Source organism: Primulina tabacum, chromosome 1, assembly GCF_025594145.1.
Source record: "Primulina tabacum isolate GXHZ01 chromosome 1, ASM2559414v2, whole genome shotgun sequence".
Taxonomy (NCBI): Eukaryota; Viridiplantae; Streptophyta; class Magnoliopsida; order Lamiales; family Gesneriaceae; genus Primulina; species Primulina tabacum.
In genome coordinates, this window is record NC_134550.1 from 7,161,448 (window position 1) to 7,173,967 (window position 12,520).

General features: G+C 35.0%; 1 protein-coding gene, 1 long non-coding RNA gene and 1 pseudogene across 6 annotated transcripts; 1 reads left to right on the plus strand and 2 right to left on the minus strand.

The window, feature by feature from the left end:
• The first annotated feature begins 890 nt into the window (after positions 1–890).
• Positions 891–3,846, plus strand: LOC142517350 (uncharacterized). Its single transcript, XR_012813104.1, has 2 exons — positions 891–2,326; positions 3,665–3,846. It is a non-coding gene; the product is annotated as an uncharacterized LOC142517350 (long non-coding RNA).
• Positions 3,847–6,714: 2,868 nt separating this feature from the next.
• Positions 6,715–8,661, minus strand: LOC142538412 (AT-hook motif nuclear-localized protein 15-like). 5 transcript variants are annotated; one of them, XM_075643744.1, is made up of 2 exons: positions 8,439–8,639; positions 6,715–7,831 (listed from the first exon to the last, which is right to left on the minus strand). In XM_075643744.1, exon 2 carries the CDS (start codon positions 7,805–7,807, stop codon positions 6,947–6,949), a length of 861 nt encoding a protein of 286 aa, XP_075499859.1. In that variant the 5' UTR covers positions 7,808–7,831; positions 8,439–8,639; the 3' UTR covers positions 6,715–6,946. The 5 variants fall into 5 exon arrangements, 4 of the variants coding, with proteins under 4 accessions (XP_075499859.1, XP_075499867.1, XP_075499856.1 ...); XM_075643752.1 differs by having other exon boundaries at positions 6,715–7,908; XM_075643741.1 differs by having other exon boundaries at positions 6,715–7,908; positions 8,433–8,639.
• A 749-nt stretch (positions 8,662–9,410) lies between these two features.
• On the minus strand, positions 9,411–11,856 carry LOC142556817 (uncharacterized; annotated as a pseudogene).
• Between the last annotated feature and the right edge of the window lie 664 nt (positions 11,857–12,520).

Here is a 12,520-nt window from a genome sequence, read left to right on the forward strand (position 1 = left end):
ATGAAGCATTGGTGTATATTAGAGGGAACTATTTAGTAAGTTCAATTAAAAAAATTAATTTGGTCTAAAATTATCACTCAACCAAGACACACACATATAGACTAAGTTCAATTAAAATAATTAATTTGGTCTAAAATTACCACTCAACCAAGACACTAAAATTATCACTCAACCGTCTGTCTTGGTTGAGTGATATTTTAAACCAAATTAATTATTTTAATTGAACTTAGACTGTGAGAACCTGAATTTATAGCAGTAGCTAGCATATTTCAGAAGCTAACGATTCCAGTAGCAACTAATATTCCAGAAGCTGGTAGGTAGTTTTCTATCATATTTCAGAAGCTAACGATTCCAGTAGCAACTAATATTCCAGAAGCTGGTAGGTAGTTTTCTAGCAGATAGAATCCAGCAACAGAAGAGTTCAGTAGCGCGAGATTGCAGCAGACATTTACTGATTCAGCTTATGACTTGTAACTGAAGCATTTAACATGGAATAAAGGCTGCTAATGACAGATTATGACCATTAATTGGGAGGTCAACTGTAACGTCCCGAAAATCGAAAAGTCCACGTGAACCACATGCATGCAAATTATTAAATTCTTTGGTATTTTATTAAATTCTTTTAAAGCATAAAATGTATTTTTATTTTATTAAATTGTGTTTAATTATTTTTATGCATTTTATGCATTATTATTGCATGATAGGATTTAATTCATGAAATTTTAAAAGTTCATGCATTAAAAATTTTTAAATTTCATTTTGCGCTCGAACGAGGAACGGAGACCGGAGAATTTTCAGGAAAAACTATTTTATTACATGATTAATTTTTATTAATTAAAATAAGATGTTTTAAAGGTATTTTTTCAGGAATTAGGATTTATTGGGTATTTTTACCCGCATGATTTTAATTTTTAACGATACGTAAATTTTATCGAATCGGGGGACTTTTTGAGGGTTCGGCTAATAATTTCAAAATCTTTCCAATACGAAATATTTTTCGGGAGTGTGTTTGGAATTAACGGGCCTATTTTTAAGCTTATTGGACTTAAAATCTTTTTTATTTTAATTGAGGCTCATTAATACACATTTTAATTAACCTAAACTATACTTAAACTAAACCTAAACTTAATTTTCCACCCACCCATTTAAATTCAGCAGCCCCTCCACGTGAAGATAGCAGACTTTATCCCCTCCCTCAACCTCTTCTCTCAGTTTCAGCAACTTAGCAACTAGTTCCCTCGGCCATAGCATTTCCTTCAAAGAAATTTGTCTCCGGCGCTCGTTCTTCGATCTCCTCGCTTCTATAACATCTAAGGCACGCATTGTATCATTATTACTGCATCATTCACGTCATATATGTGCTGTCATGTGTGTTATGTTTATGCATTTTTCAGGTATTGGCATGGCAAAGCTTTTATGATCTTGGTTTGCAAAAGAAAAACTTCTCCCGGGTTCCTTCGCTTCGTTCTTGCTCTCCAAACTCATAAGGCACGCATTGTATCATTATTTCTGCATCATTCACGTCATATATGTGCTGTCATGTGTGTTATGTTTATGCATTTTTCGGTATTGGCATGGCAAAGCTTTTATGATCTTGGTTTGCAAAAGAAAAACTTCTCCCGGGTTCCTTCGCTTCATTCTTGCTCTCCAAACTCATAAGGCACGCATTGTATCATTTCTTTTTGCATAACACTCGTTTTATATACTGTTGATTGAGTTTGTGCATGAAACTTTCGATCCATTCTTATGCATAAGAGTTTTCGGGTTTTGAGTGTGTTCTTGCAACCCATGGTTTGTTACTCACTGTTTTTCAAGATTTGTTGCAAGGGACTGCTGTAGTTTTGTTGCTAAGGGACCGAGACATGTCATGAGTTAGGGGATTTGGTGATGGAGTCGAGACTTAAGGAGTTTGGGTTGTAGATCGTGAGTTGTGGCAAGGAGGGGCTCGGGTGGTGCAGATCGGGAGACATGAGTGGAGCCGATGGCTTGAGAGTTGATTCCAAGGCCTGAACCAGACCATAAGAGGTCTGAGCAGTGGCTGAGGAAGGCCTGTGTGCTGCTGGTACCACCCCTGGGACAGATCGATCGAGTGAAGGAGTTAGGGCCGCGGGTGGAGCTCTTGGCGTGTCAGCGCGGGAGTGCGATTTCCAGCGTGCATGAGACTGAATCCTTGGGTTGATTCAGTCCAGTAGTGTCCTAGGATGGTCTAAGAAAGGTTGGTGGGTGGCTGGAGCCATCGGATTTGGTGAAGGAGTGGTGATCGTGTGCTAGTAGCTCGGCTAGGGGTGAGGGATGAGCTGCTGTATTTTTCCAGCTGCTGCCCAAGGTATGTTCGAAGGACTGAGGGGCTGGTTTTGGGGAAATTAAGGTCTTTTAAGAGTTTATAAGGTGTGGTAAAAAGTTAAGAAAGTTTTGGTTAAGTTTCGGTTCGATTCGGGTTAAAACCGGGACCTCGGTCTAAGTTTTAAAACAATTCGATTAAGTTATTAAATAAGCTCGAAATTACGTCTAAGAAATACTTTTAAATATGTTTTGAGATATTTTTAAGAGCTTGGTGAGTTTCGGATCAAAATAATGAGTTTTGGAATGATCCGGGATTTAATCGCCGCACGAAACGTTAATTAAAGGATTAATTGAAACGCCTATATTTAAGCTGAATAAAATTATAGAAAATTATATTTAAGCTCAAATAATTATTAGAAGTCTAAGTTTTTAATTTGGGAATTTTATGTTAAGGTTTGATTTAATTCGGGATTAAAGCGCATTATTATGTTATAATTAAGGATTAATTTAAAGGTCATCGATTTAAGCCAAATAAAAATATGAAAAAATTCTTGTAGGCTTAAATAATTATTTGGGATACGTTAGAGTCATTGGAATTAAGAAAAGGTCACAAATGTGAAATTTTACGTCTAGAGGTGAAACGATAATTTTTGGGTTTCCAGGGCAAAATGGTCATTTTGCACCCGGGGTGAGATTTTGGACCTGGCACCGCCCTGAGCACATTTTATCATGATTTAAATGTTTATGCATCACATTTATGAGTTTTACGCAATTATGATAAATACAGTGCATGCTTGGTTTGAAGGAAAAAGTTATGTGTATGCATGTTTTTATTAAGTGATGATTATGATGCTATTTTTGAAGGATGTGATTTGGTTGTGACTGATGATATATATGTATACGATGATATGAGATATGATGAGCTGAGGCCCGGGCTCAGTGGACGGGTAATGCTGTCGCTGATGTCCCTCGCCGCCGGGTACCACGGTTACATGTAGATGGATCCATCGATAGAGCTGATACGATAGAGCTGATATGATAGAGCTGATACGAAAGTCACAACTAATGAACTGAATTCAATTAAAAAGGAAATGTTTACGTATATGATGACATGAGTTGACATGCTTTAACACGTATATGTTGATACGATGATACATGCTATGATTATTATCATGTTTTGAAAGGATACGACACGTTTACGTATATGATGACATGCTTTGACACGATATGATTTTACACAACACGTTTACGTTATGCTTTTAAGTTCATGAAAGATATGTTGAGTATGATATTTTTCACTGCTATGTGCTATGTATATGTACTTGTTATTCCTGGTACAGGTGTGTTGAGTCTTTAGACTCATTAGGCGTGTGTGATGCAGGTGAGCTAAATGTTGAGGAGACTGGAGGTGCCGAACTATGAGTAGGCAGACCTGGTGCGGTGACACAACCCGAGGACCACATGTTTTCCGCATTACGATTTATGCAATTGAGAGGAGATGAACATTTTCTTACGATGATGATTTTATGATTTTTACACGTTTACGTTTACGTGGTTTTGGACCAGTTTGGTTATTTTAAACCGCGCTATTTTTGTTGTCAAATAAATATGATTATTTTAAATGTAGATTTATAAATGCTAGCCTTTAAAAAAATATATTTCCGCACTTTTAAAATGAGCGAGACGTTACATCAACAGTCAGAATTTTGCCTATAAATAACACCCTCAAATATCTGAATTGATATTACACAAATCTTGAGTTAACACTTGAAATTCGAGCTAGGATAGTGTCTTTTTCGAGCAAGAAAATCCAGTAGCGAGAACAAGCCAATTTCCAGACTTCAACCGAAACTCTCTAGAAAATTACTGTAAGTGGGCTTATGTATTAATATCTTGAAAACCGTTTGATGACTTCTGTTTTGAAGCAAAGTATATGTATTTTTGAATTCTGATATCTGATTTTTGAAGCACCGAAACCTAGTAAACTAATGGTATGAATATATATTTTGAACATTATTGAATTCTGATTACTGATTACTGGCCTCACCCCTTAGAGGAGAGAACATATAGGAGACTGATATCAGTTTAGCCATGAAATTCACAAGCGTGCTCAGTGCTTACTTGTTAAATTTATGATTTCTGTTCTGAATACTGATTCAAGAATACTGATTCTTGTTCTGAAAATAAGAGTTTCTATATATTATTTGTATTACTGTTTCTGTTGAAAATGACTTTGAAAATTGAGAGTTATTCCCGTCCCCGCGTACTGAGTGACAACCATATCACTCACCCACCAAACTCATCTCAGATAAGAACGAGGAAGAAATGTTAGAAGAAGAAGAGCATCATCAGTTTTGGGGCTGGTGAAGAATATTGTTGTTGTTAAATTCTAAGTTATGTTTCCGTTGTATCTGTTAAGACATTGTTATGTCTGGTTTTACATTTTCGCTGTAAAACATTTGTATTTGAGTTTGTATCAGACAATGAATTATTTAGTATTATGTAATAAAAAGACTGGTTTCTGAATTTTGTACTTTTGAGGCTTGTTGTTTTCGAATGTAAATTTGAGAGCAACGCCGGTGTCGACTAACCCCGTTTCTGGGACGTGACATAGACTATAAGTGTGTATGTGTGTATACCCCCACCTTTACAAATAAATATTTCATTAGGGTTTTTAGTTCACTAATTTATCTAATTTTAAATTTTATTCTTTTAATCCGTCAAAGTGTTATTTTAATGCACTAAATTTTATTTTTCCTGAGCAAAAAAATATTTGATTTGCAATATATTCGATTTTATTTAAAAAAATACAGCCTACTATATATATTTAGAGAATATATAGACAGTAGGTGTAATAGTTCTTGAAAAATAAAAATATTATTTGATTTGCAAAAAAAATTGTCGCGTCAATCAAGACAGAACATTGACAGAATCGCCTGAAAGACCAGTGTCACACTATATAAAGGGTTAAACACCCATTAAATTTGCCATATTTTCCTTCTTATACAATGCTAGAGAAACTAAAGAATCAAATGTGGTTTCAGGGTGGTATTTGGAGGTCTGTTTATTTAAAAATAAATGGAAAAAATCAAATTTTTTTAAGCTCTCGGCCAGCCTCCCCTATTCTCAAATGTCAATATATATAAATAAATGTAACGATCATGGGCAGTAAGATAACATGAGACGGTCATGGATCGTAAGTTGATCCAACATGAGTCGTAGTTCATGTTCATACACCGTCATTCATACTAGTCAATTTGGTACCAACACTTTAAGAATATAAGTAAATAAGTCTGGCGGTATTGGGTTCAAGTGCTTGTGACAGACAAAAGAAACCACTTTCCATAAATGAGATATTTTATGAGTGACGATAGATTGACATGTGTTATGGCTCATGCTAGACCGACCTACGTCCTATTACGAGTAGTGGTGCATAAGCATGAGCCGAGTCTCATGTTGGATCAACCTATGACCCATGATTGTTACGGTCGTTAGAGTAAAAGCACAAAACAAATTAAAAATTAACAAGCTAAACAAAATTGTAAAAAAAATAAGTAAATAAAAAATAAAATCTATATATGCGAAAAGATCAAATTATATTTTAGGACTTCGGATATCTAAGCTCATGGAATTAAAATAGAATAATGACCCCAAAATTACCGATAATTACCAATAAATGTGACTAATCTCTTTCCTGACCGTACGTAGAGGATTCTTTTCATGAATATGAGTTTCAACCTAAAATTTCATATTAAATATTTAAGTTGGAGAATTGTAATCTTGGTTTCGATTATGAATGGCTTTCTATATTTTATGTTATCAAATTTCATTATTAATATTGTATCTTTCGATATTTTTTTTACAATTTTAGCTATTTTAATAAAGAGTGTTGTAAGGTGAGAAATGACTTAAATTGTCACACACAAAAAATATTACACACTAAATCTGAAATTTAACGACATCCAAGGCCGAAATCACAAAATAGTCAGATATTCCGAACCAAAAATGCAATTTTCCCAACTATACACCATACGCAAGTCCATAATTGCCATTGTGCTCTTGAAGGCATAATCGCAAGGATTACGATGATCAAATCGATGCTTAGAATTAGAGCTAAAATGGGTCATTTCAACTCGAGTTGTGAGAAGTAAAAAAATATCCACACAAGCCATATTGATTTGATACCAAACAAAATCAAAAGTTAATTAATGGGTCACTTTTCCAACCAATTTGAACCCTGAAATGACAGATTAAGAGAGAATACAGATTAATGGTTTAGTACTGTGTTACCTTGAGAATAGATATATATATATATATATAGATAGTGTGTGTGTGTGTGTTTTCTAATTACTATACTAATTAATATCATCAAATCAACATTTATATATAGAAAAGTACAGAGAAGGAGCATAAAATTTTAGAAAAACATAATGATAAAAGATAGGTTAAATCAAATAGCTAAGAAATTCAGAGATGTCACCTTATTCGTTGTGCATTTTCATGGGTTCACAATTAAGACAAAATACATGGCAAAAGGAGAAATTAAAGACCTAGTGACAGAATTCATTTACAAGGAGTACACAATGATCCTAACCTTGCTTCATGATCCTATGCTCACGAGAAATCCGATCGACGAGGCTTGCATCCATTCAAATTACACGACTCAATAAGGAGGAGGGCGTGGTGGGGGAGCCCAAAAGACATCCGGTCCGTTGGGAAGTAAATTTTGGGGTAGGTTATAGAGAGGCATGGATGACGCCGGAGGATTCGCTGACAAACCATGAGGGGTAGATCCTGAACCACCAATTGCCCCGGTATTCGCTCCTGACGACATTTCCATTCCTTCTCCGGTGGCCTCATCTTCCATTGGCAACCTCTCATAAGTCGCATTTGTAAAAGTTGCTGCAATAATCATCACCGGGCCCGATGCCATCAAGGCACCTACAACCGTGCCCCCTACCACCTGCCCCTGACCACCAGACAGGTACACCGTCAGCCCACTAGCATTGGGTGGAGAAGGAGCCGGTAAAAACGCTCCAGACAATGACAGTATCTCGAATCTTCCCTGGAGGGTGATCACTCCAGCTGGAGCAGAAGGCTGGCGTATCGTCACATTCGTAACAATCCCACTACCACTCAAAACCGAAACACCGCAATGGCGCCGCTGTGCGAAGGTCGCAATGCTCTCGGAAACATCACTACCGCTGCTCACTTCCAAGACATGGCTACGGAGGGCATTTGGGCTTTCTTTAGAGATAACAATAGGTGGTTTTTGCTTATTCTTCGAACCGGGCGGCCTTCCCCTCGGCCGGCGTCCCGAGCTGGAGGATGGTTCCGAGATTTCAAGATCCCCAGAAGGGTTTAAATCTTCCTCGTTTTCTCCATCATCAGGGTTTTGGTTAGGGTTGCTTCCACTACTATTTGATGCATTCAGAGCTGCATTTTCATCTTCTGCGGTGTTTACTAGGTGAAGAGAGTGACCTTGATGCATCGCCACATTTCCTGCCCACCATCTATTCGCCATCTCCTTTTTCTTCAACAAATTTCTCTAATTCCAAGAAAATAATGACGCTAAAGATTTGAACACAATAAACTAAGCCCTTTCTTGTTTCTCTCTCCTAATAACTTCAACAAACAAACAAACAAATTACTCTCGAATGCACCAGCAAGCTCTCCTCCGTTACATCGGGGTAATAGAAAAGAGATATAAATAATATATTGCACCTTTTACCTTTTTTCCCCAAAATATTTATTCTATCTAGTTCAAGAATTAGATCCAAGGAAGAGAAATCCCAAAATCTAAACAGATGAAATTTAATTTCTTAGCTCTATTTTTTTCTTACAGATTACCCTAGATTTTAACAACAAAAGACTAGAAATTCTTCCTTGAGAAAACCCTGATCTATTAACTGCTACAATATTTCATCTGGAAAAGCCAAGAGAGGAGAAACCCACTTGAAATAAGCAAGAAAAAATAGAGATCCACGTTTGGAAAGCAGTAAAATCAAGAACCATTACCAGTTTTCACACATTAAAGTCTACAAAAACCTTATTTCCAAGAAAATACGAACATAATTGATTACATACAGTATATTTTCAGTTCCTGAAACGGAAAGATATGCTGTTTGTGGAAGAGGGATTTTTAATACCTTAACATGAGATTCAGTTGGTACGGGCTAGGGTTCGAGTCAGGTCCTTTGTACCGAGGTTCTCCTCAGTATTTTTGTAGCTTTTCCATTCTCTCTTTCTTTCTGAGAACCGGACAGTGGTTTGTACGATAAGATGTTGAATATAAATGAATATGAGCACGAATACTGAGAGAAGTAGGTAAGAAAAAAAAGAAAAGAAAAAAGAAAGAAGGGGAAACACAGAAACAAGAAATAGTATAAAACATTTCCTACTGTTTACTGCAGAAATCATCATTACATATTATAATAATATATTAATGTTACATTTACAAAGAAAATTTTTGTTTATTGTTCCACCCGTTTCTAGAAGAGAAAAAAAATGGACCATGACGTCGTTTACATTTTTTTGTTATGTAATCGATTAATTCACGGCTATATTCTATTTATATGTTTTTTTTTCAATTTTAGTTTTTTTAATCAGAGTATTGGGACATGTCGACAATTTTTGTGACCATCGTTAGAAATTTTCGATGACACTTCATCATATCCTCACGACATGTCAGCGCCGTCAATAAAAAATTACAAAAATTTAAAAAATGATAATTAATAAAATCAGAAATTGACTATAATACAAATCCAAATATAAAAATATACAAATCACATTATCAAAAATATAATTTTCCAGTTTCTATAAATAAGAGTAGTGTGAGTTGCATAGGTTTCATTTACCAACATTTATATAACTGTTTGCATTTTTCTTTTACGAATAATTAACCGAAGATTATGGGACTCATACATAAAAAATAGTAACAGATTGTATTCAGGGCCGATCCTAACAATATTTGGGCTTGAGTCTAACTTTTAAAAAGAGACATCTGAATCATAATTTGTGTTCATATTTTTTTTAGTTCCATAGCAATTTTTCAAATTAAATCAATTCGTTAAAGACAATATAAAAAACTAAATGAATAAAAATATCAAACATGTCCGAAATGATCACTAAAAAACAACACATCTAACAGTTTTAGAGCTAAAAATATTAATCAAGTCTGTATAATCAAGGTGTTCAGTAATTTCTTTCTCAATCGATAACATAGAGTCAATCCATTCAATCTTTCTTGTGACATGGTTGATCGGAGAAAAGTTTTGATGAGCTTTAACTTTGAGAAACTTCGCTCTGCACTTGCTACAGTGACCGGGACAGTCAACAAGATTTTATAAGCAATATGAGCGTTTGGGAAACACCCATCCATTTTCTTCAAGTAATTCACTACATCAATTGCCGATTTAGCTTCTCTTGGTAATGAGCACCTCAAGAATGTCAACTCCGAAAATAGATCATCCCCATTAATATCAGAACAACCCTTACGAGTCAAAGAATTTTCAAGATTCTTGCAAGACCTCAACAAGATTTCATCGTCTGCACGTTGTAACCTCTTTAGATTGAAAAAACCAAATGTTTCTTCATATTTTTGAAACTGTTCAAATTGAGCTTTCATAGAAGAACGAGCTTGATCGATTATAAAGAGAAAATAGTTAATTCGAAAAGATTCTGCAGCTGACTGTATCACTTCTTCATTGTTAATTTCACCAAATTGTTTATTTCTTCGAATAACACGTTTCTCTCGAAATACAGCTTCAATGCCCATCTCACATGCCATTTCTTTAGCTTCAACCATGGACTTATCATAACCATCTTCTCTAAATTCTTCAAGAAATAAAACAATTCCTTTTAAAAGTTTGATAGCAACATCAATATCCATATTTTCAGATTGAAGAAATTTACTCATAGTGTTGATATCATGCAACAACTTGTACCAAATTACCACACCAAGCAAGAATTCAAAATTCTCAAGTTCATATAACACTAAGGACTTAGCTTCACTCTTCGTTTTGGGATCTTCACTATCATTTGCCAAGACATACAAAGCATCTCTTATTTGTGCAATTTGCTCATTTATAGGTTTAACACTCTCAACACGACTTTCCCATCGTGTTTGTGATAATAGCTTAACTGTCAAACCCTTTACGTGATCTTTGAAAATCTTCCACCGCTTGGTAGAAGAGGAGAACAATGTATAGATCCGTTGTATTGCTCCAAAATATGACATAGCCTTAGGACAACAATTCGCCATATCACACAAAGCTAAATTGAGACAATGACAACCACAAGGAGTACAAAAAGCTCTGAGATTCATTTCAAGTAACATTTTTGTACACCTTTATGCATACCTTTCATATGAGATCCATTATGATATCCTCGACCTCTAATATCATCAATATCAAGCTCAACATTGACTAAAGCATTTTTAAGATGCATATAAAGCCCAAGTCCCGAAGTATCATCAACATCTAAAAATTGCACCCAATATTCTTCTATTTTTGTGAAACTTTCTGAATCATTTAAACATCGTATGACAATGGACATTTGCTCTTTGTGACTGATATCAGGAGTACAATCTAATATGATTGAAAAATATTTTGCTTGTCTTACCTTTGCAAGTATTGTTTTTCTTACCTCGCTTGCCAACATCTGTATCAACTAATTTTGAATTCTGCAACCAAGATATGTAGTATAAGTCTCATGGTTTTTAATCCGTCGGAGGTGCTCTTTCATTACTGGATCAAACTCTGCAATCATTTCAATCATTTGTAGAAACAAACAATTGTTCAACATAAAGTTTTTCACAACTTCCTTGAAATGCTAAGTTATTTTTCGCCAATCGTTGAACAACTGCGATTATCCTCTGTAACACTTATTTCCAATGCTCTCTTTCTTTATTAATTTGTACTTGTACTCCTGCATCAATCACTTTATTTGTCTTCAATCTTCTTTCCAATTCAAGCCAATTCGTCATACACTCCATATGCTCCTTACTCGCTTCATGATTTGCAAGACATCGACTCAAATTATGCCAATCATTGTATCCTTCATTAGCTAACTGACCATATATATCCAGTCTTTGTTACTTGCTTCTTGAATAACTTACAGCAAAAAAAAAAATCTTGTTACAAGAAACTGAATATAATAGCCCATCTTCTATCACTTTCCTCCCCGTTTGGCAAAATTCTCATATAATGTGAAACATTGAAATGCCTGTTAGCGCTATCTTTAGGAAACACATTTATGACATCTCTATTTCGGACCTCTTTCTACTAAAAAGTTTCTAACTTTTTTATCAATGTTGTCCCACTTTGCCGGATCATCAGACCAAGTTTCCTGATTCAAGTTCTCATATTGAACAAACTCTTCATCTTTCTCATGATCATTGAATACATCCACATCGATAGACTCAAGGACTTTTTTAGTATCAATCTCATTCTCATCCAATTCATTATCTTGTTCTCTGCTAATTGAATTATCAACCGTGTTTTCAACCTCTGCAACTATGTTTTTGTTTGAAACAAAGTACTTGTTAATATCTCCAGCTTGACTTTGAATCATTTCTTCATATTTAGCCTTCTTTTTCTTTTTTGAGACCCAGACATGTACTTAGGAGGCATGATTAACCTAACAATTCAAAAACAAATAATTCAATGAACAATAGGAGCATGTCTATGTTTAAAGACAGTAGTAATATAAGTTTTTTTTAAGCTGCAGTTCAGCTACTTTTCAGGCTTGTGATTCTGAAAACTTTTCTTTTTCAAATGAAACCCAAACAAAAATTTCTTTTAGAATAACAACTTTTTCTAAATAAGCTTCACAGTCTAGACGCAATCCAAGCAGGTAAATCTAACAAATATTCACTACAACAAAAACGAAATACGATAACGGATTTTATCCGTTGTCGTAGCCTTTTTAAAACTGTTCCAAATGAGGGTGTTGTTAAAAGTCCGTTCAACGACAACGATTTTTATCCGTCATGGTAGGTAGAATTTTCGACGGTTTTCTAACTAAGTTAGCGACGGTTTTCTTCGTAACCGTCGCTAAATTTAGCGACGGTTACAATATAACGACCATCGCTAAATTTAGCGACGGTCTTTAATCATGAGTTCCGCCGCTAAGTTGTTTCGAAAAATAAAAAAAATTCTATTAATAATTTAATAAATCTAAAAGAAACTAACAATCGAAACTAAAATCGTGTAAGAGAGAAAAATTTTAAGTGTTG

What these genes read in the sequence shown, in the direction of transcription:
- LOC142538412 (XM_075643744.1), bottom strand. Translation starts at nt 7,807, where the DNA reads ATGGCGAATAGATGGTGGGCAGGAAATGTGGCGATGCATCAAGGTCAC.